The sequence below is a fragment of the Homalodisca vitripennis genome, chromosome 3, assembly GCF_021130785.1.
Source record: "Homalodisca vitripennis isolate AUS2020 chromosome 3, UT_GWSS_2.1, whole genome shotgun sequence".
NCBI lineage: Eukaryota > Metazoa > Arthropoda > Insecta > Hemiptera > Cicadellidae > Homalodisca > Homalodisca vitripennis.
The window spans coordinates 52,484-78,391 of NC_060209.1; the positions used below are offsets into that span (position 1 = coordinate 52,484).

At 34.3% G+C, this 25,908-nt stretch overlaps 1 protein-coding gene across 1 annotated transcript; it reads right to left on the minus strand.

The window, feature by feature from the left end:
* Positions 1–948: 948 nt before the first annotated feature.
* On the minus strand, positions 949–25,908 carry LOC124356528 (UBX domain-containing protein 1). Its single transcript, XM_046807582.1, has 7 exons — positions 25,719–25,908; positions 14,813–14,866; positions 13,484–13,675; positions 11,253–11,504; positions 6,836–7,070; positions 2,599–2,779; positions 949–1,080 (listed from the first exon to the last, which is right to left on the minus strand). Exons 1-7 carry the CDS (start codon positions 25,772–25,774, stop codon positions 1,034–1,036), a joined length of 1,017 nt encoding a protein of 338 aa, XP_046663538.1. The 5' UTR covers positions 25,775–25,908; the 3' UTR covers positions 949–1,033.

A 25,908-nucleotide genomic window follows, 5' to 3' on the forward strand; every position in this document is an offset into this window, starting at 1 on the left:
TTCCCTAACCTCAGAGGTTCTTGTTAACCTCAACTAGGGTGTGCCACCCCCTGCCTGCTTTGACTGGAGAGGCTGGTTCAGAGCTGACCTCCCCTTCTTCCGGAGAGACATGACTTTGAGATTAGTGCCCTAATTCTTCCTCATGGATCTCAATAGGAGGCGGCCCTACCCCCTAACCTTACCTATCCTGAATATCCTGTCACTCCGGAAGCAGCGCAAAGGTTCTTACAGGACTAAGTGCAATTTATAAGCTTCTTGTCCTAAGGGAAAAAAAAAAAAAAAAAAAAAAAAAAAAAAAAAAAAAACATGCACTTAATAAACACAACATACAGAACACTGGTTGGTCTCAGTTCTATGTGGTTGGTCGGTGAGTGAGACCTATTGTAACCTGTATTCTGTAGTTCAGTTTTAATAATTATTGTTGTATTTTGTTTTCATTAAGTGCATGTTTTAGAGTTAGTGCATAGAGTTGACATGCATTGTTGTTGTGACTCCTGACCTATATGTGTCACAACGCTCCATATTATTTATTTATGTTAATCTAGATTGTAGTTATGTGTTAGGTTAGTTATTCACAGATTATAGATCTCGAAACATAGCATTACTGATTTTTTTGTATCGCTCAACAATTGCAAATGTCTGAAAAAATCCTTTTACTTCAAAAAAAATGTGTTACAGCATTAACTAGAATCCTTAATCATGTTGTGCACAAGTAGGTCCAAGAATAAAACAATTTTTAATACATTATGACTAGCCAATTTTAGATATTTTATCTACCTTTGTGAGCTCTACTAGAACAAATCGTACCAAAGAAAATCTAGAATGTACACACAAGGGATCAATTATAATAAAATTACAAGATTCTTCAAACACGACTAAGCAAGCTGTATAATCAAATACTGGTTCTTGTAAAGGCATTGCTCGAGGTTTACTAAAACAAAAACAATATACTTAGTTTGGTATTTTATTAACATTATGAAAAATACAAGTAAATTAATGATAAAAATGGTATAAATCTAAAAGACACATACAGTCAGTGGAGAGCCCGAGATACTATGACCACAGCTGAAGGCACCAACCCTGAAACAGAGAAAGTAGTTAATTTTAAATATTTCTGTCTTTGGAAAGTTAAACTAAAAGGATTACTGGTATGCAGCTTCATATAAAAGACTAAGGTTGTTTTTGTTCTGATAACTTTAAAAAATTTAAAGTTTTCTCCTAATGTAATAATATACAGTACAAAGTTTGAATACGAAAATATTGTATGAAGCAATTCTTGAGTAGATACTTTCTGACACTCACTGAAGATTACATGTTACTGGAATGATGAGTGTGATATATATCTCTACTGAACTATGTAAATTGAATGGACTAACCTACCAATCAATTACTATACCACAAACGTTATTTTTACGCCTAAAGTTTAACGGTTTGCCGAACATTTTAGTGATTTTTATTTGAATCCAACTTATAATTCCTGTTTATTGGAAAAAACTACTAATAGACTTTTTGGGAAAATGCAATGAACCAATGACCTATTAACTCTTTGAACGTCACTAATAAATCATCAACTTTGCTATAACACCAAGACAAGTAAAAAAATTTTGTTTCTTTAAGTTCAAAACTAATTTTTATTGTAACTAAATAAAATTATAAAAGGTAAAAGCAAAAAAAGGTATAAAACAGGGCATTTTACTTAAAATTAGCATATTTATTGATAAAAATAAAAAAGATTTATTTAAAAAACTGTGTATTTGAAAACTGAAAAGTTTAATTACATTTCACTATAAAACAAGATAAATATTTCAAACTAATCACAACATTTATTACATTTAAACACAAAAAAACCAATATTTAATACTTTTATTTTTTGTGAGGCCTTTTGATAGCAAGGCTATCTTCGTCAGACACATCACAAAAGTAAATACAAAAAGTAAATTTTATTTTTAATAATAGTTAAACATTGTGTTTAAATGTAATAAGTTAACTGTAGCCAATATAAGCTCCATTTTCAATATTAATCACAACACTATAAAACAATGAACAATAATAACAAGATACGTAGTAGACATGCGCACTCGTGACAACTGAGAAAGCAGTAATACACGGCACGGATATGTTTGGTTATGGCTCTGTAGGAGGTGCAGAACTGACGAGCAGGTGGTTCGAGTTAGACAAAGGGCGCTCCCGTCCCCCTGCCGCTGAGTGAAGGTCGTTTATAAATACTTCCTTGGCAAGCGTGATAAGCACGAAGCACAGAGCTGCACCGGGCATTTCGAAGGCCTTTTGTGAAGTAAAAATCTCTCCAAGAGACATAATCTATAATATCTGATATAATTTTATTTGGCATTTTGGTCAAAGTATGTTATTCTGGTATATATGTCTACGGCGTGGAAAGAGTTAAAATTCTACTACAAGTACACCACATTGTCATTCTTTATTCAATTAAGAGGTTCATATGAAGCACAGCGAAGAATATATTTGGAAATTATTTGCAGTCTCATAAAAAAATTGTGGAATAAACATTTTAATATTTAAAAAATACATTGTTTGAAAATATACAGGAAACTTTTTTCCACTTAAGAGAATGAGACTTACCTAAAAGATCGAGCGGCTTTTCATAGTCTTCATCTTGAAATATTTTCTTGGGAAAGTTGGTCATGAGAGAGAAAGGTCCGTCACCATCAGATCGGTTCATCTCTACGTACAACCGAACTGCTGACAGCTGCTCCTTGGGGTTGAATGTCTGCTGGAGAGTCTGTCCGTTGGTCAGCCGGATCTGCCCACAACAGTTTGGTGTAATCATATGTAACTATTACACTATCTTAACACAATACCATATCAATCAATCATTTATTGTCAGAACACAAAGTGTATAACAACGTCAACAGTTAAAGGATAACAAACAATCCACATTAACGTATAATTATTAAATACAAATACATTTTAAAAATACATCAACCCTTTAAATACATGTTTTTATTACTATATTAAAGATTAAAGTCTTTGGTCATTTTTGTAAGACATTGTCAAAAACGGTGAATATTTTGTTCAATAAAACTAGGCCTAATTTAAAATTACAATTTAACAGTCAAGGTTTAAAATTAACTAAAAATTTATAAAATACAGAGATGCCAGAGAACCGAAAACCAGGTTCTCTACTATTCTTTAACAAAAAATGCAGCCTATCTAGATCCCTCTTAATAGAAACAAGACCCTCATGGAACCAATTGCTACTTTTACTTTTTCTCCCAGTTTATGCTACCACCAAACTTAGTCCTAAATGGGAAGGAACTATTTACAGCCCACATGAGAGAATCAAAGAACAATTGAAACTTATGATTTACATCACTACCATTACTATATACGTCAAGCCAACTTATTTTCTTTAAGTAAATATTTTTGTTTTCACAGTTTAGAATTCTAGAATGACTGACAGGCTTGAAAGGTTGGTTAGATTGTATTTCATTATCGATACATGCCTTAAAAACTATTGCATTGTGATCGGATACACCAATATGTACTATAGTCACTGTCCATCTATCTGGATGCAATGAGGTTATAATGTTGTCGATACATGTACCGCCCCCATCAGAAGTGGCGTTAGGTCTTGTAATCTCAACTACTGCTGGGAGTTAGATTAAAAACTGTTTATCAAGTTTTGAAGTTGTAGAGTTTCACTAGTGTTAGACATAAAATCTATGTTGAAGTCCCCAGCCAGAATAAGATTGAAGTTCCCACCATAGAGACTGGAAAACACATCATGTAGCTTTATCTAGGAAAGCATAGGTGTTACCTTGTGGTGGACGGTAGAATGACACAACCACAGTTTTGAAATCACAAAGGAGAAACTGCTGCCGCCTCGAATTGAAGCTCTTCAACCACTGATGGAAGTCTGTCGTAGATCACAGGGTTTATGTGTTCCTTTATGAAGATTAAAGTTCCTCCTCGCTGTTTGGTTTTCCTACAAAAATAGCTGACAGTATGGTAGCCAGGGATAACAAGATTGCTGATATCGTTATCAGAGATCCAGTGTTCACATATACACATAACATCTAGATTGTTATTATCAGCAACTAGTTTAAGAATATCAGTTTTATTTATCAAACCTTGTACATTCCACAACATCAGTGAAAAATTATTCTTGTGTAGGCCTACGTATTTGGTACCAACACGGTCTTCATCTACAAAAAAGAATGTTTTGAAGAATCAAAGTTGCCTTTGTTTGAATATATTAAAGCGACTTATGTAAATACCTTCAGGCCAAAAATCTGCATCAAACACCTTATTCCACAGTGATAAGGGAACACCAACCTTAAAGGAACTATATCCTGGACGTCTGTTTTTTAGCTTGGTTACCTCATAATTAGCTTTAGCACTGCCACTTAGATACTCTTTGATATCTTCACATTCCACATCTTCAGAAAATCTTGAAACAAAAAACATGTCTGTACCTTTCTACTACTTTTAGTTTGGCATCAGTCACAGTTGCACGACCGGTAAAAAAACTTATGTTTGTTAGCACCAGTCTTGCGCTGAGGTGTTTGTAAGGTGCGCTTATTGTGCTTTTTATATTTAACCTCAACAAAACCATCATTGCTGTCACTTTCCTCCAAACTCCGTTAATGTTGATTTAGGCCTAGGTGGTAATACTGCAGAACTTCTAGTCTGTTGATAACCCTCCCAAATCTGATGCACTGTCAGATTTACATAGGTCAATAGCCCGACCAGTTTTCACACCAGTCTAAACTGTCCGATTTTCCAGATGTAGACACAACACGTCTGTTCTCATTATTACTATCTATCATAGGATAGGAAGAGTTAGTATTTTTAGAGGTAGATTTTAGTATGCCAGAGTAAGACACTCGCTCGCTGTCACTTGGCCTAGTCAAAATGTCCCCGATTGCCTCTGTGTGGTCTTGAAGAACGGATGATAAACTTCACATTATCAGATTTGCACTGACCTAATCTGTTCTTGAAGTTCTCGCATATATTTTTTGTAAGATCAAAAAATTTTATCAGTCAAAATTCTAATATGTACAATACAGTCACATGAGCAATTACACTCAACTTTCTCAGATAAATTAGACGAGTCACTCACAGTCCTTTCACGTTGCGCCAACCGTTTACAGCTGTCACAAACAAAAATTGGATTTTTTCGTCTTTTGAAAACGAGAAATCTTTCTTACTTTTCCCGGCACATTTAAAGTGAAACCACTTCATACAGTTTCCTTCACATCTAAAGTCCCCCTGAGGTACTTGTAACTTTTTTTGGACAAGCTCCACATATTGGATTTTTAGTACCAGAAGCCATCTTCAATGAAAGTAGGCCTACTTCTGTAGTGCAACTGATAATATAATATTCTATAATATGTCACATATATTATTTATTCATTTTTCCATCTTATTGATTGTATGAAAATATTTCAGTATCTACTGGATATTTTTGTTTGAAATAATGTTCAAGTTTGTTTTGTAAACAATGATGGACAATCCACTAGACAGAAGTCTGTAGCAGAAAAACAAAAACAGCTGATAACCAGTGGTTGACCTTGACCAGCACAACTGAACAGGTGTAATTGGTTCAAATAATTGGTGCAGTTTGAGACAGGAAGCCACCAAACTAGTCAAGATAAATCAACCACTTTTCTTATTTTTTAATAAAAATTAAAATCATCAAACTTAAGTAAATTGTGCAGTTTAGTATTATAGAACCATATTTATTTAACATTTTATAATGAACCAGCTCTTTTTTACAGTTTAATTTAAAGGTTTTAAGCCAATTAATTCACTAACAAAAAAACCACGTGTTTAGCAGAGGACATGTAAGTACTATAGTTAAATTAATATTTTTCACTTAAAACGTCTAGATAAAATGATAAACTATTTACTCAAAATGTTAAACTGTACCGCACAAAAACAACCTGAACAGTAAATTCTAAAGAGTTAATGAATAAAATTTCCAAGATTATAATGAAATAATATAATAAATGAGTGCTGGTTACTCTGTCTAACATATTATTTTCCAAATTATTCGTATCTTCTGTAAAACTGACTTCCTATTTTCTGTAAAAAGATTATATCTTGAGATTTTAAAAGCAGCACTATATCCTTTAAGCTACTCTTTAAATATATGCTGAACAACAGGACAAGAAATAGCTGTATACAGTCACTTACAACAGACCTTTTTTTTTGTTCTCTTAGGACAAGAAGCTTAAAAAAATTGCACTTCGTCATGTAAGAACCTTAGTGCTGCTTCCGAAGGATATTCAGGATGGGTAAGATTAGGGGGTAGGGGCCACCTCCTATCGAGATCCATGAGGAAGAATTAGGGCACTAATCTCAAAGTCATGTCCCCTCGGAAGAAGGGGAGGCCAGCTCTGAACCAGCCCTCTCCAGTCAAAGCAGGCAGGGGGTGGCACACCCTTATGTCTAGGCTAGCAAGAACCTCTGACACTTAGGGAACAAAACCCCACCAACTCCAACAGTCATCTCCTGCAGTAGACTAGACCTATCGAATTACCCTTGCACCCCAGAATCTCAACATTTGCGGTTGGTGATGTGCCGCTCCTGGACATCCATAAGCTTGCCCAGATTTAAGTGACACATCGGTTTTTGCTGTGCCCAGTGGTAGGTTCAACTGGAAGGTATAAACCACAATAGAGACATACTTACATTATATTGTAAAAAACTTTGAAAAAACCTTAATTTAACTAAATTTCAGTTACAATGACTGAAATATTATCACTTGTTCCCTGATTAATGTTAAGAGGATTGATTGAACCCTTAGCTTACTGACTTTAGTACGGATTATCAGTAGGTTGGTATGTTGTACCTGTATCCTTGTGGTGGTGTAGTCCCTGGCCTGAGAGATAGGAGCAGGTGCAGGAACAGGTGCGGGTGCAGGAGGTGGGGTAGCCACTGGCTCTGCAGAGACACCCCCGAACTTAGCCTTCCTCGCAGCTCTGTCAGCCTCGATCTGTGCCTTCACTCTCTCCCTTGCCGCCTTGTCCTCCTCCTTCTCACGCTTTCTCTGCTCAACAATCTTCTTTATTTCCTCCTCCTCCAGTCTGCACCACATCAACATTATATTATAATTCATGCATGATAACTTTCTACTGCACTTGAGCAGACAATAAACAAGTATTACTCAGGTTTACACTCAGCTTAACCAATGTCAAAACAATCCTTCGATTCTTTCCCAAAACCCATTGACTAATATTAATTTAAGTATTTAGCGGGAACTCTCGACCAAATGTCTCCTCACAGATGTCACTGTAAAGACAGATATATCAACCGACGTCTTTCCATAGGCGAAGACTTTCATTATTTTAATTGAATTTTTAACGTTAATTGATGTTTCTGGAGTGGAAAACCCACCTAAAAAACTTAAACTTAGGTACTATATAAGATGTTTACTCAAGTTCAGAAGACGAAGACATAAAGGAATCACTCCAAGAAATTATTTATGATCCAAACTATGACTTCAGTGATTTAAAACCTGAAGCATTCTTAATAGTCAATTTTGATGTAAGAAAAAAGAACTTTATGGATGTAATTCAAGGGGAAGTCTCTGATAATAGAGAGCTAGAAGTCCTTTTTATGAAACCGAGTAATGACTCCCAAGAATTTACAACTCGATGAACACGATGTGGCGTGGATCAGTTGTGATAAAATTTTAGGGATTCTGCCTGCCACAAGTATGGTTTTGTAAGGAGAACGACTGTACCATAAATTAGAAAAATGTATTCGTTTCTAGACTTCGGTTGCAATTAAGTTAAACATAAAAATGCCATGTATTCTATTTGCAAGCTTAGCAATGTTCTTTCTTTCTCACATAGATAATTTTGTTTTTTTGCACATGGCCAATAATCCTAAAATTGGAGACTCATCTTAAGTTTGGTTTAAATTATATTATTTTGTTATAATTCACACATATTGTAACATTTTCATATGTAAATAAATTAATAATTATTAACCTAAATAATTTAAATTATCGAGTGGAAACCTATGACATCTTCAATTTTTGAGTTTGGAATCAGTACCACACTGTTATATAGCCTATTGTTATATTTTTATGTTAATGAAAAAAAATTAAAACACAATTCCAGGAACAGCTGTTAGTAAACTTTTAAGAAAGCTATCACATTGTCAGTGATTGTTGACGATTTTCATCTTTTTGCCAATGGCAATGGTCCCTTCACCGAAACACACCAATGGTTGTTGTTTCCTTGCCAATGGTTGATGTCCCCTCAACGACACTTATCTACTCACAGATGATTACTTTTTTGAACATTTAAACATAAATAATGGAAACTTGTATTGGTAATTTTTGCAGATACAAAACATGTAATAAACAAGTTTACCTATTTTTTGATATTAATTATATCTTATTTTGTTATTTTTTTAATGTTTCTGATTTTTTTTTAATTTTTTCATTTGAGCATACATTTTTCTGATAAAATACCCTTAATTCTTACAAATTATGAAGTTTTCTTAGATATTCATCTTACTAATAACAGTGATTTATAAAATAATATAAATTTGTTGGTTTACTTTGTAATTAAACCATAAAATAAGTGTTTTATTACTTTCGGCAACGGAACATAATTTCAGGTGTCCAACTTCAATTTTAAAAATATATAGGCCTATATATAAACTGTAAAAACTACTTCAGGAGCTGTTACTACAATAACTAAGGAACACTGCTGGTGTGTTTTAAAACAGTTTTTCTTTCGTAATTTTCTTTGTTTACTACATCATATTTTGCTCTCAATCAGTAAATGACCCATAAGTGGAAAACGTTAAAAGCTAACCAAGTTTTAGTGTTGTTTTTTGACGTGACAACGTCTTAAATTAGGTTGCGGCTCGGAGTCACTCATGAAAAAGTGTAACGCCCGGTAACGTTACGATGCCCGTCCAGTGGGTCCGCCGCACGGGATCCGCACGGGATAAAGCAGATAACTGTGGGTCCGCCGCACGGGATAAAGCAGATAACTATGTTTATTCGTGAAAATGTGGAGTGCTTAGATTCGTCATTTACAACAACTACAACAATAAAGGTAAATAATTGTACACTGATATTTCATTATCGTAAACTATGATTGATTGATTAATTGTTAGATTGACACAAAAGTTGAGAAACTGAGTTTTATAGGTTATGTCATACTATTGACAAATGTTGATAGTGTTAAGTAAATTATTAGTTTAAATCACTCTGCAATCAATCGTAATTCAGTCGATTGAGAAGAAACAGCGCGTATTGCTAGTCAAACATTTAAAATAACAAATTATAACCTCTAACCTGTCATAACAGTGCGACCAAACAAACGAACTAAACCGACCAATCACCACGCGCGGAGTTAGAATTTAACTGTGTTTAGCAAGAATTTCAAATTCCAATTTTAGTAAATGTTTTATTCAACTTTACCATTTACAATAACAAATTTTAATTAATTTCAAATTATGTACAATGTTTTAGTAAACAAAATATATTTCTATAGTTAAAATTTGTGCAATTCTTATTTTCATTCAATTCCTTGTTCCTATTGTGCAATTTAATAATATTCATATCAATAAATATTCTACCGAGAAAAAGACGTTGTCACGTAAAATCTTCGCCCGTAAAACCGACTTTACAGGCAACCATAATTTTTTTTTTTCTCTTTTTGTTCATCAAATCACTATGTTAGGCCTTTTAAAAGACTATTTGAGAGACACTGAAGGATAATAACGTGGCGAAACGACTGAATCTTCAATAAAAATTTGGACTTAAGAAATGATCAATGAAATTCGACAATCGAATCACTGCATTACTAATTATTGCTTGAATAGCATTGTGCAAATTATCGATCACTAAAACGGTTTTTTGTCAAACTTAGTGTTTGAAAAACCGTTCAAACAAGCAATTAACATAATTAACAAGCAATCGCAGTTTTTTAAATAACATTTTGTTTGCAGTTTTTTAAGTACGTTTTGTCATGAATCTGGTGTGTCCATTCGCAGTTCATCGACAGTACATAATTACCAATTGCTAAAGCATGTTTTTGTTGTACTTTGTGTATGTAAGAGCATAGATAGCTAATCAAATCAAGAAATTAACATAGTCTTGAAAATAATATTTTGCATGCAATCTATCTGTTAAATATTTAAGTTTGTACATTCCTGCACCTGTGCCGAGTTTATGCGTGGACGCCAGTATCTCTACAGCAAAAAGGCAATTGTAAATTTTTCTCCTAGCAATTTGTGTAGTTGTATACATATTTCCTAAATAGAACATATTTATATCGGAACTAACCTGACTTTGCAAAGAAAAAAGACACTATAAGCAATCAAAATGTACTAAAACACGTACTGTACAAACTGGTAAACATTAAAAGTACATAAATACAGATCTAAGAGCGAAATATGGTTTACTGAACTAAGATAATTTGTTCATTAGGTTATCAAAGTACAAAAAAATTACATTTTCGCAAACAGTAATTTATATAATGTCGATCAGCTGTCTTTAGCGAAGATACGCAGCGATCTATGAACATAAATCTAATACCAACTGCAAGTAAATAAATACTATTTTAAGAACTCAGACTATTCATTATTAAGATTATAAAGTTTTTAAAAACACAAAATACGACAAAAACGTTTTTGTAATATGCAATTTTTATATTGATGATCAGCCGATAATTAATAACACGGCGAGTCTCCTCAGATTCTATTGTTGAATCCCATCGATCGATTTTCCTGAATCTTTCTTGAGGATTCTGTAGATTCGAGATTTGCCTTCCACACATAACAAGTTATTATCACAACGCCATAAACAGATATTTTAAACAGGAAATTTCTGTGATAAAGTCATAATCCGTGATTTTTTGGCAACTTCTCAGAACCGTCATTAAAATCTGTTACTTTACGATATTTCTGTGCCTGATAGACAGACACCCTACAAGAATAATCAAACAATTTTTATGGTCTATCATGAAATTCCCTGTCTTTCTCCATATTGTTCCAATTCCCTGTCTATTCCCGGTTTTCCCGTTCACACAGGTACTTTGTGAAACTTAGTTGAAGTAATGCCCCCAGGCTTGGTATATGTCGAAGATATCCCTATTAAACTGCTATAGAAAGTAGGAAGGGTCCAATAGACCTGTGACTACTGAATAAAAGGTAATCAGGTCACAAGAGAATTGCATCTTTTAAAACCGATTGTGATACTTGCCAACTGAGATAAATACGTGCAGTTCTACTGTACTTACTTTTTCTTGGCGGCTACCATCTCCTTCCCTGACTTGATCCTGTTCTTCTCTCTCTCTAGAGCTTCCAACTTCTCCTTCTCCTCTCTCTCCTTCCTTTTCTGTTTCAGTTTTTCTTCCACCAATCTCAGCTGCTCCCTCCTCTCCTCCTCAGACAAAGGTTTCTTCTCCTCTGTCGATTCAGAGAAGCTGCTATGTCCCGATTTGGCTGCGTGAAACTCCACCTCCAGTTGGTTCTTGAACAGCTTTCCGCACCTGATGCAAACAGAGAGATTTTAGGGTTCTAGTATCACAAACAACACATTATTTTATTTGAGGGGCAGGCTTTCAAATGAATTGTGTTGTTTGGTAAGTATATCCCTATTATGTATAACTTTGAACATTAAGTCAGTCTAGGAAAGCAGATAGAAATCAGCATATCACTGTCTGGCATCTGCATTATACAGTATATTATCTCAGACCCTACAAGTGTCTAGCAATGCGGACTGTGATTAGCATATCTATGTCTAGCATCTAGATCAAGGTAGATCCAAACTGATTATTTTGGAGTCCACAGGTGGGTGGGTCTTTATAAGAAAAGTATTACGTATTTTGATTATTAAGGGAACACGATGCAATAAAAGAAATTTACACAAAGCATCATCTGGGATATCGGACTCCCCCATCTGGGATATTACACCTCTGGTACATGATACAGTCAAAAACAGTTCAGTCTGTTTATTCTGTCTCAAAACTTGTTCAACTATTTCTTTAAAAATTAACTACACGGTACATGTAATTATGTATACAAAACTGTCTTTTTTGTACATTCTTGAAGCTCTTGTCTTATTGGAAATTATATATTAATTTAAACAAACTCTCCAATAATATAAAGTTTTTTATTTTTGTGAGGCCTTTCGTACTCAATGAGTACATCTTCGGACTCACACAACTGATTATTACTTTTATTCAGTTGTGTGAGTCCGAAGATGTACTCATTGAGTACGAAAGGCCTCACAAAAATAAAAAAACTTTATATTATTGGAGAGTTTGTTTAAATTAATATGTCTTTTTTGTATTTAATATTATTTTTATTTGATATGTAATAAAAAACATTTGATGGGATAAATTCTGACAACCTAAAATATTATACCAAATCAACAAATAGGTTATTTTCAAGCGCAATTTTTAAATGTTTAATAAAAAGGAGAAGTTGATTTATTTTTCTGCTTTATTCTATCCATCCACATAGGCCACTGGCATGTATCACAATGGACTTCAACCCACGCTAACTCTAACTCAGATCCACAGTCTGACATCTTAGAGTGCATGTTCATGGCTATGTCATTGGTAAATAAAAAACTTCAGATGCAAACATATTCTACATATTGTAAGGCTATAAAGAGACTTTTCTTCGGTCTGACTACAAAATTGCTCAAAATTCCTACCTTATATAATACTTTATGGAATGACAAAAATATGTTTCCTTATATTTCTGTTTTCAGGGAAGTTCCCTTAAACCTTTGACTGGTGGGTTTTTTCTCAGGAAGAGTGCCCTAAAAAGTGAGGTATTTTTTCAATTTTCGAACACGCAAAGCAAAACGTCGCAACCCTAGCACACGTGACATGCTCTCTTTGGGTTGTTCTTCTTATCTGTAGAAGGGATGGTGGCGTGAAAATGCCGACCAGTAGGTTAAGTCTCAGGGGAGCATCTTAGCCAAAAATTCGTCTAAGTCTTCCTCGCATCATTTTACGTAATTGGTAATTACACCAACAGCCACATTCATTTACTCACAGTAAACACAACAAAACGTTTACAATCAGGGGAACCGGTAACGTGAAAGTAAGGTTACAATCTGTATTCACTATGCAAACAGAAATAGAATCAGCTGATTACTTGGTACAACCATTTGAATACCGTCAATTGGGTCTGAAATAAAAAAATAAAAGAACGACTCCGATCTAATGGGAACAATGAAAAATACTTGAAACTGTTTCTTATTTCTTCCGCTAGATCGCATTCGTTTTCAAGTGAGAGATTATTCATTACGAAACATTACTATGAAAACTGTTTAGCACCATAGCGCTTCCCGCACAGCTATCGGGATTACTGCAGGTGGCACGTAGGGCACTCCCGATTTTGCTGTGGGATTACTAGCCAAAGCGTTAAGGGGCTATGTCTCTGAAAGTTTCAGTAGAAGCAACACTTCTAGAGCCACTTGTTTATCAGTTTACAGTAGTGCCATGTTACTCACTCATCACACTTGAGAGATTTAGCAACCTCCGAGCCAGCCTCAGCAGTACCGGCAGTTGCAGCAGCTTCCACCTCACTCGCTGTGGTGGCTTCAGCAGGCTGGTCCATGGAGGGTCTCAAGTGTAGGGTCTCGGCAGCAGGTTGTGCCTGTGGGGGGGCTTGTGAGTCCAACTCTCCTGCATGTGCCAGCAGCCTGCAAAATCACATATATATAGAATATAAGAAAAAATGTTGAAATTGTATCAAATCTGACTATTCTGAAATAAAAATACACATATACAGGGTGATTCGGGTAGTGTCACCTGCACTTTTTGAGCTTATTGTACCAAAATAATGAAAACATTCATATAAATATAGGTCCGGAAATACTTGTTACTGAGTAACTACCAACAAAAGATGATTTCACCCACAATTTAGTACCCGAGGTTAAATGATCATTGGTTGGGAGTTTGGGAATAAGGATTTAGAGACAAATACAGTTTTTTGCAGTATATAATTTAAATATATAATTATAATAATAATTGCAATATAATTTGTGCCCTTCTATGCCCTTATTTATCGTATTTATTAATTGATTTTTTGTTTGTTTATAGTTCATGTTAGCAATTATTATTAATGGTTATACCTATTATCATTTTTTTTTGTTTCATGTTGGTTGGTCTTTAACATCCCATCTCGGCAAATTCAGTAATGGGTCTTTTCCTTGTTCTGGCCCTAATACCCCAAACTGAGGAAAACAAGGTGGCGCCCTTTTCTTTTCCTTAATGAACAAAGGTTCCCCAGAGATTCGGATCTGTTTGGTAAGATTTATAGACCCCGCCCTAGGCTGAGTGAATCGGGACTGCTACAGAACCTACCACTGGTCACAGCAGAAACCGATGTGTCACTTAAACCTGGGCAACCTTATGGATGTCCAGGAGCGGCAAATCACTAACCGCAAATGTTGAGATGTTGGGGTGCAAGGGTAATTCAATAGGTCGTCTACTTAGGGAGATGACTGTTGGAGTTGGTGGGGTTCGTTCCCTAAATATCAGAGGTTCTTGCTAGCCTCAACAAGAGTGTGGCACCCTCTGCCTGCACTGGAGAGGCTGGTTCAGAGCTGGCCTTCCCTTCTTCCTGGGGGGACATGACTGAAATTAGTGGCCTAATTCTTCCTCATGGGTCTTGATAGGAGGCGGCCCCTACCCTCTAACCTTACCCATTCTGAATATCCCGCCGGATAACGGAATCAGCACTAAGGTTCTTATAAGACTAAGTGCAACGTATAAGCTTCTTTACCTAAAGATAAAGAGAACGCACACACAAAACGGATAAACAAAAGTCTACTTACCACTCCATGGCAGGTTCCACACCTTGGTTACCAGTCACTGCCAGGGCCTTTGCTCTGCAAACACACAAAAAAAGAATAAAGTATGCTAAAGTATAACTCTTCAAAAATATTACATATGTTATGACTTTGAATGCCCATGTAATGAGTTATAAATGGAGTAAATTCTAAGAAAATTTAAATAGTATTTGGTAAACACTAATAATGTAATTTATATTCTTTAATTTTATTGTGACAAAAAAAGTATTATTCTGTTTTATTTATAAAATGACTTGTACAATAAAATGTTAAACTGTGAATTTAATATAAGATGTGATTGAGAAATATTGTTGTAGTGTAATCTCAAATATAGGCCTTAAATTTTAGAATCAGATTTGTTCACAATCAGTAACACAGTTAGAAGGATAGGTCGAGTAATAAATAATTACTCTCAGATCTCGGAGGCAACACTGCCCCAGACAGTCTGGCTGTTTATGTGTTAATTAACAAAACCCACTGAATTAAATTTGTGTTAAAAATTAAACGTTTTAAAAAGTGGTTGATAAAAGTAGATGCCTATCCTACACTGGTTGTTGATTTCTTGGTTGTCATCAGCTTGGTGGCATTTCTATTTTACAAATGGTCAGACACTAAGTCCAACTGTGCCGTTAGCCACCTTCGAGCTCTCTCTATTACCAATAAAGAAAATACATCCCTCTTATAACATATCACGTAAAATATAAACACCCTACCGAATCTGATTATTATGAATACCTGAAGAAAATAATAAATATTACAGGAAAATCACATAAATACAACTACCTAGAAGAGGAATTTGAATTTTACAGGCAGATAATGGAATCTAACTGAATATTTTATCATATATGACATCTGATGATGTGCCTTATGATGCTACCCTGAGAGATGAAGGTCCTCACTCATAATTATTGGATAGGGATATTTTGATCAAACCTTTTGAATCATTTAGCCATTATGTATAGATAATATCTAGAGGGACTTTGATATTGTTGATAATTGTGTAATGTACCTACTTATAACTACTTCAAAGGTTGAGTAAATTAACTTTCCAATACTTAATCTTTTTGCTGCTGCATACTGTACTGTAGTATGCAAAATCTTCAAAGACCCATTTATTCAAAACAAATGACTTTTAGAAAATGAGCTAGGTGGTTCTTTTTTTGAATGAAATTCCTTATTTTGTTCTATTATTTGTGAAATTTTATTTAACCTTTTGAGTGCCACGACATTGGAACATCAGACACGTTAAAAATCCTCATAAATTACCGGCATTGGTTGACTCAATGATCCATATCTAGACAATATTTATTGTAGTACATAGTTGAAATATCCCAGTAAGCATGTGACAGCATTCAATATGATTCAATGTATCGATTAATGCCTTTTAACTCGTAGGTCTTTGGAATGATAATGACTAATGATGTTTACAAAGTAAAATTAATGCCAGATAAATTTTCAACTACCCAGTGTGAAAGGAATTAAAGTTTGGTCTTCGTATGGACATTGTAGGCTTGTTCTTTCATAAATTTTCTTCATTGAACCAAACTCTATCAAAAGGCCTTTTTCAATGGGTAGGCCTAGTAGAAGAAAAATGCCAGTCTGCCTCTACACCAAAATCTTGCTTAAAATAGCATCAGTTAATACTAGTTCTTGTTATTTTTACATTGTATATCACATCCATCTGAGTAATCACAAATCTTTTTTGGCACTGAGTTAAAAATCATCTAGATCAGAGTCGTCTGATTATTATGTATGAGCATAGAATAGAATAGAATATATTTTATTGCGTTGACAATATATATTACATTGTATTGCAATAGTCAATAATACCAATTTTTTACGGTATTTATCTTAAAAACTAAATCCATTCACTCGACTTTCCATACAGTTGCACACAGGCACACATTCATACACATACAAAAAAACAAAATTCATAATTCGTGGGATCAACCCCCAGGATTGCAACACCGCCGCGAATATCAATCCCAAGTGTGCTCCATAAACTCGCCAACTGAGTAAAAAGCACAAGACACCAGGTAGTGTTTTAATTGGGTTTTACATTTTTTTGGATTTGTTTCTAAATTTAGTGTTTCAGGGAGATTGTTAATGAATTTGATCCCAGCTTGAGAAGGGAGGCGTTCAAATGCTGCTGTTCTATGCTGTCGGGCTCGAAAGCGCCCCCGAGCTCTTGTCTCGTATTTGTGTATATCACTGCCCTGCATCAATATACACTGAAATCGACAGTAAAATGAAGTCTCTAAAATATACAAGCTGGGTAGAGTTAGCAAGTTGAGCTCCCTGAAGGCACTTCGACATGACTCTCTGTTGTTCAATTTTGCGATGATTCGAACAGCCCCACAGAGAAATTCCGTACGACAGGTATGGAAATATTAATCCATAGTAAGCCATCATTAAGACATCAGACGTACAAAACTTTGATAAATTTCGAAGGACAAAAAATTCCAGTTGCCAATTTAGCACATACACTTTCAATGTGAACTTTCCAGGTTAACCCTTTATCTAGGTGTATTCCTAGAAATTTAGCAGAGTCAGTTTCTTCCAGAACAATGTTATCCATCATTACTGTTTGGGGTTTCATAAGTATTCAACCCACGTAAACAGAAGTTGATATAATTTGTCTTTTCATGATTAGTTTTGAGATTATTTACCAGAAAATTTTGAATGCAGGAATTAAGATCAATGAAGGTTTGAATCTCCAATGAAGTTAGAGAATCAGCCCGGAAACAGAGAGTCGTGTCATCTGCGTATTGAATGATTTTCCCATATAAGGCTGACGCATGGATATTATTCACATAAATCAAGAAAAGGACAGGACCCAAGATTGATCCCTGTGGGACTCCTTGGTATATTCTAATAGTACTTGATACTGCATTCTGGACCTGAACACATTGACTTCTACTGCTCCAGTATGAGTGGAGCCACTGGTGTGCTGTCCCTCGTACACCACAGCCTTCCAGCTTGTGTAGCAATATACCATGATTAACAGTATCAAACGCTTTTGAGAGATCAAGAAAGACACTGAGCGTTCTTTGGTGTGTCTCAAAGCCTTCCACAATAAAGTCTACAAGTTGTGTGATTGCTCCAAAAGTTGATCTTCCTGGTCTGAAACCAAATTGTAGATCAGACAAAATTTTGTGTTTGTCAAGAAATTAAGAAGTCGGTCCAGGAACAGTTTTTCAAAAATTTTGCTAAAAACAGGTAAAATTGAAATTGGTCGATAGTTATCCGCTAACTTTGGATCGCCTTTTTTGAAAACAGGTACGATTTTTGCCAATTGGAGTGCGGATGGGAATGTGCCAGTTTCGAAAGAAACATTTATGATTTTTGTCAATGGGCTTAATATGTGCTGATAACATTGTTTTATAAGCCACATTGATATGCCATTTATCATTTGTCATTGGAAGTTTTAGCTGAAAAACTTCTTACAATACGTCCCACTTCGTCCTCACACACAGGGGCCAGAACCATAGATGAAGCAGGGGTATGTGTGGTGACTGTATCCAGTTCCAATTCACGGTCAGCATCAAGAGAACCAGCCACTGAGGAGAAAAATTTATTAAATTCCAAAGCTATTGCATTTGGATCGGTTAATTTTATCCCATCAGCATCAAGCTGAATGGATTTTGAAGATGCTTTATTTGTTGAGTTTTTTATAATGTTCCAAGCTGTCTTAGAAAAGTTAGATGACTGTTTTAGTTTATTGTTTATTTCGTATGATTTTGCAGCAGTTATTACTTTTTTATAAATTCTTTTGTAATTTCTATAGAAGGATTTGAATCTATAATCATTAGTGTTCCTGAATATTTCATTATAGAATTTTAGTTTATTTCTAGAAATCAGAATTCCAGGTGTTATCCAAGAATTCTTCTGAACTTTACCTTTTGTTTTTTATTTTCCTAAGTGGACAGCAAACATTTAAGTGGAACATGAAACAACTGTTGAAGGAGTCGAATATTGTGTCTGCAGAAGTAAAAGAATCTAAAAAAATCCAATTTTCATCTGCCAGACATTTATTTAAAAGATTTATATTACGTGGATGGACATTTCCCTTAAAATAACGTTGTGGGATTCTTGGCTCACTGAACATCCACAGATCACCACCTCCTGTGCGTAATGGTCGGATATAGCAGTGTTCAGCACTGACACAGAACTATTGGGTACGTTTGTTATGACATTATCAATGGCAGTGCTCGATGTCGCTGTCACACACGAGTTGGCGAGTTCACAGACCAGCTAAGACTAAAAGATTTGAGCAAGTCTCTAAGCTGTTGAGTTTGCTTATCATTCATATTTAAAACATTAATATTGATATCCCCCATTATAACAAAATATTTAAAAATTATTGAGGAGATAGTTTAGAAGCCGCTCAAGTCTCTCGAAAAAAACAACACCAAATTGGCCATTTGGTGATCTGTACAAACCAACTACAGCAATTCTCCCGAGAGAACTCAAGCAGACCTCAACTCCAGCCATCTCAAAATCTAATTCAATACCTACATTAAACCTCAGTGGCTCAGACTTGATTCGATCTCGAACTAAAATTGCTACTCCACCTCCCTTATAAAATTGACGCTGAAAGGATTGGGCCAGGTCAAAGTTAATAATTTTGAAAAAATTTATTGTTTCGTTTGTAAATCCGTGTTCCGAAACTATGAAGATGTCTTGTTTTAGTTCCTCACATAGAAGAGAAAGTTCATCTAACTTATTTGTTGCAGTTTGAGCATTTTGGTGGACTATGCTGAACGTAGAATTTGTTAACAAAGTTTTATGTCTGTGTTTTACTTTTTGGAAGAGGTTTAAGTTCTGTGTTGCAACTCTGGGGGTGGAACCTGTGTCCCTAAAAAATCATCTGTACAAGTTTTGTTGTCAAGTTTTGTTATAGTTGTGGTAAACACTGGCACTGGACTGTCTCTTTCCTCATCTCCTTGTATTTTAAAATAAAGCGCATTATAAAATAAAAACAACTTATATAAATAACTAAATTGCTGCCTTAGGGGCAACCATCTTTTAAGTAGGCTACTCAAATTATAATTATGACAATAATCAACATTAAAGTAAAATGAAGTAAAGTAAAGATACATAGTAGGGCCTATGAAAGTTTTACAAAAATGTTAAAACACTCTTCCTTAAATTATTATTTAACTAGGAATTAGTAAGCCCCCCACTTTGAAATTTTGAGAATCACTTGCTAAAAATATAAAATATTTATATAAATTGTTTCAAAATTTTCAAAAATGAACTTTTTGAGAAAATCAAAATTTTGTAATTAAACAAAATTGTGTAGACAAAGTATATCATGTTGTTCATCAAAAGAGAGAGCATTTCAAATTGAGTAAAATGATACCACTCTCATTTCTATAGTTCGATTAAAGTTCGAGAAAAGTTATAGTGATTTAAAAATGTGATGGTTCCATCTTTTTGGTTGATTCTGAGAACTTTTACATAGCCGTAACTTTGAAACCATTTGAAATGTCTGGGGGGGTTAGTTGGCAACTTTTTTTATCTATATGAGGACTACATTTATACCAAATTACATCAAATTCTGAGGTGGTCATGTTCATGCCCTGTATTGATTTGATATGGAATTACCCTTCCAAAAAATTATTATTACATTACCTACATTACAAAGGAAAACTTAACATTCCAACAAAGTTTATGATCCTACTTTAAAAAAATCCAAGTTATGCAAAAATCTCTTCAAACATGCTATAAGCCTTTATCGCTTATCTGAGAGATATTATGCAAAATCCAAATAAGTATAAAGTGTAAATTTGATGATTACGGTACGTACTGAGACGTTTAATACTAATCTTTCCTAAAGCCAATATTATTCCGCATTCTTTGATAATATGATGGACATCAGCTGCAAAAGAGTGTTATGATACCTATCTAATTAATAGTTATTTCTATAAACTATCTCAGTATAAAAAGATTTAGGTGAGAACTTAACAGTAGGCTCTTGGCTATAAAAATATTCCTAATGTATTATTATTTTCTATAATCATAAATAGGTTACCTATATTTCTTTTACACACTAAAATATAGCTTCACTACAATAAAATCTTAAAAAAGACTATAACGTAACTAGGTTTGACATTATTGTTTTAAATGAATTCAAACAAAGGAAAATCATGTGTTTGGTATTTGAATAATGACTGGAAGTACAATGGCGATGTAGATGTGTTATATGTGTCACAAGATGTTAGACACATTAAAAATAGTAAAAAGTAACTAAATTTTACAGTTTTGTTTATTTCATTTTTTAAATATACATAGTCTAGATAGTTTTTTATTCTCATTAAAGTATTACTTTTTAAGATATGGAAAGAACCGAACTATACAGTAATTTTAAAGGTTGCAATTTACTTTAGCCATGTCAGCAATAACGATCTGAAATTACTTTTATCAATTTCTTAAAATAGTATGTTTTTATTCACAGAAAGAATTTTTAGGTGGTCGCAATCCGTAATTACACAATCACTGATAATATGTTTGAAATGTTAGGTTAGAAATTGTAGGTTACATCTTAAATAGTGCAACAATTCAAAGGGGAACCGAGGGGAATCAGGGTTTTTGGGTGGAGGGAATAACAAGCTACAGAGGGGCGCAGCAGAGGTGAAGAGGATAATCAAAACTAACATAGGCCAACAAAGTAGAAGAAATTTTAGACATCTGAGCATCTTTACAACAGTTACTACCTCAACGTCAACGTTTATTCCTCTATCATCTCCTCTGTTCTTGTTTCTAGACATTTTGCAACATTTTATACCCAATGCACATCTATCTTGCGCATCTCGTTATTAAATAGTTATTTTAGCTGATTTATTAGACTTTCTGTGTTTTACATTCCAAAATAAAGACATTGTGCTTTGTGTTTTTGGAGTCGCCATTAGCCATTTTGTGTTCCCATCTTCTTCAGTGAAGATTGGTACTCTGAACAACAATGAAGTTACCTAGATAATAACCAGTGATAAATAAATGAAGTGCGTGTTCTCTTAAGTTGTTTGGCAGCACTGAAACGAAGAATTCAGAAATCTTAGTGCAACATGTAGATTTTAACAGGTTTTCCTTGTGTGATAGTGGTGGCCATTATTTTTTCTAAGTTACTTTGTTGTTAGGTAATTATTTGCTTTAGCCACTTCACACTATTTGTCAATAATTCAACTTAAATTAAACCTGCACCACCCCACACTGCTGGCAAAAAAAAGAAAAATATCCTTTAGATAGTACTTAAATTCAAGATTAGATCATGTGAGAAAGGCTAAACTGAAATGCCCCTGGCCATCAGTACGAGCTTCAGTCTGCACCACCTCACACTGCTTGTAAAAAAAGGAAAAACATCCTCATGATAGTACCTAAATTCAAGTTCGGATCAAGTGAGAAAGGCTAAACTGAAATGCCCCTGGCCATCAGTGTGAGCTTCGGTCGGCACCACCTCACACTGCTTGTAAAAAAAGGAAAAACATCCTCAAGATAGTACCCAAATTCCGAGTTCAGATCAAGTGAGAAAGGCTAAACTGAAATGTCCCTGGCCATCAGTGCAATCTTCCACCTCACACTGCTTGTAAAAAAAAGGGAAAAACATCCTCAAGATAGCACCCAAATTCGAGTTCAGATCAAGTGAGAAAGGCTAAACTGAAATGTCCCTGGCAATCAGTGTGAGCTTCGGTCGGCACCACCTCACACTGCTTGTAAAAAAAGGAAAAACATCCTCAAGATAGTACCTAAATTCGAGTTCAGATCAAGTGAGAAAGGCTAAACTAAAATGCCCCTTGACTTAACTGAAATGTGCAATCTTCAGTCGGCACCAACCCGCACTGCTGGAAAAAAAAAGAAAAATTTCCTCGAGACCTAAATTTAAGCTCAGACCAAAAATTCCATAGTTATAATCTGACGTTAGAAAAGTAGGCTACCTGGAGGCCAACTGAACAACACAAGGGTTGCACTTTACTTTAGCCATGTCAGCTATAATGAGCTAAAAACACTTTTATAGATTTCTTAAAATAGTATGTTTTTATCTCAGAAGGAATTTTTAGGTGATCGCAATCCATAATTACACAATAACTAATAATATGTTTGAAATTTTAGGTTAGAAATCGTAGATTATATTTTAAATAGTCAAACAATCTAGGGATCTGAGGGAATAAGGGTTATTGAGTGGGGACAGATAAAAAGCTAAGAAGGGGTAGGAAAGAGGTGGAGCGGATAATCAACACTAATACGGGCCACAAACAAAATAGAAAAAACAGACCAACAAAGTAGAAGAAATTTTGGAGGTCAGAGCATTTTTGCAACAGTTTTTATCTCTATGTTGATAATAAAGACTTTATTTTGTAATGCACAATGCAGAAACATCTGATGAATGGAACAATCACAAAATAACTATTTTAATATTGAGATGCGCAAGATATACATGCATTGGAAGAAAATGCTGAAAAAATGTCTGGAAACAGGAACAGAGAGGACAGAGGAATAAACATAAATTATTGTGCAATTATGGATCGTGACTGCCTAAATTTCTCTTTGAGAATGAAAACATATTAGCCTACTTTAAGAAATTGATAAAAGTGGTTTGAGATTGTTATAGCTAATGTGGCTAAAGTAAAGTGCAATCTATTATATAAATATAGATAGCATAGGCTGGATAGTTTTTTTTTACCTTTAATATATTAATGTTTAACATTTTAAACCATCAGAACTATATTGTTAACTGAAATGGTACCTACTAAGTAATTTGTTCTGACATTTTGTTTCCAGTATTTTTAGATGGTCATGAATATTGATGATTCGCTTGTGTTGGTAACTTATTATACTTGGTACTGTTGGTACTTATTATACTGCAGCCTTGTGAAAAAGTGTTTACAGGTGACACACACGATAAGAATGAATTATTTAATCAGTATAGGTTAGTTTAAATATTAATGGTTATAATACTGTTGTGAATATCGGTATAAAAACTGGGGCTTATTATACTCTACCCTGGGGAGACTTCAATAAGCGGCCTACATTCGTTATTTGGTTGTTTTTATCGAACAATGCGATATATTATCCAACTACGATATGTAAAAATCGTACACAATAAGAGTTATAATAAATTACCCTAACAAAAAGAATCTCAAACACTACAATTTTAACCCTTTTAATGCCGACGTGCACCGCGAGCGCACGTCATTAGGTTTTACGAAAAATGCCAACGTGCTCTGGGGGCGCTCGTCCGGTTTTTGTTATATTGTAGTTTTAATTATTGACCAAATGCCACTAAACTTTGCATACTGTATCTAGACACTACTACTATTGATACAAACTCAACATGTGATGACGTTATCAGCTGTTTTCAACCTCATTTACGTCCAATCATTCAGTGAGCGTCTTTGGTTGCTGTGGTAATACATTGTTGCTAGGTTGATTTAATGGGAATTATTCGTGCTTTTGTTTTGTTTATTTCAGTTTGCTTATATTATTATTAATTTTGTGATTATTGTAAATAGATTTGACCATGAGTAAAAGAATGGGATTCATACTTTGTGCTTCGGCAAACACAAGTGTTAAAAAATTTTAAATTATGTACTCTATATTGTAGATAATTAATTTTAATTTTAAGTAAACTACTTTCTTTATTAATTCAACAAACAATTTTATACATTGGGCTAAACAACACGTGTAAATAAAGTGATTTTGAATGAAACTGACCAAAATATGTCTTACTGAATTTTACTGTAAAATGTGGACTTTACAAGGTTTTCGATAAAATGCTGTAACTTCACTATTTTTCAAGGCAAGTTCTTCAAATTTGGTGTGTGTGTTAACAATTAAATATAGTACAATTGCCAGTAACTACTTTTTTAGTTAAGGCTTAATAATAAAGGTACCTTTATATGTTCAAACTAATTTTTTTAAGTTTTTGTTTTTTTATTTTTTGTTTTTTTAAATATAAATTATATAAATTTGTAAAAATGTTAATACTTATTTGTTTTAAACACCACATTATGACATAAACAACACCTCAATGGATAATTTCCTTCAATAAATAAAAAAGTTATACATTTTTTTTTAAATAGTTGTCAAATTATGGAAAAAGGGCCTGGCATTCTTCGCATGTACTTTTTTAAAATAGGTTGGCATTTTTCGCATGGTCACTGAAAAAATTTCTGGCATTAAAAGGGTTAAAAACAAAAATTTAACACTATTACAAAACAACAAACCCACTATGGCCTAGACTTAGTTATCAAAGAAATCTTACAATATTTATAACTTGCCCAGCTTGATATCAATGAGTAATCGCTTTTGTGAAATGGAGGAAAGAACTTTCCTTAAATGGGTTACCAGGAGCCAAACCCACATGTTTAAGCTACTTAAACAAATCTCGTCACTTGTGAGAAATAAAATATAAAATGTGAATATTAGGTATCGATGATTGCATTCTTCAATATAAAAAACCGGGTCCGCTTATCGTACCCTACCCCTTATCTGCTGCCCCTCTACCCTTCCAGTCAATAGGTTTTGCTTTAGTCTGTAATGGTTTACCAGTATCTCCATTCCACTAGAGTTCAATGTTCCACAATGGACAGGCTATCATTACATGGCTTCTCCAGAATGAAACACGTAGGAGAGAGATAGGACTGACTCAACTAGTCGTGTGTAAAATAACGTGTTGATACAATAGGATACTAATTCAGCAAACTTCAATGGACAGAATTTCTGACAAAACATTCAGTATAAAGATCTTTTTAAAATAATTTGCCTAGAGTTTTCTGGCCTAACTTAGTTTATTAATAATCATAAAATAAAGCATTATAACGCAAATTTGAGGTTAAGCAGATCTCCATTACTGATAACTCCTAACGATATTACAAAATAAGATGGTACTTACGCTTTTTCTTCAGTAAACCCCATTTCCACCAACATCTGTACATCGCTGGAAGACATATTTAATCACTACAAACTTCGCAACTTAATATTTTTACTTTATAAGTATCGCATTGGTTTACATTAGTAATCTACCAATTCATCAGTCAGACGAGACGTCAGTCAGCTTTCAGAGCCGCAATGCCGGATGAATA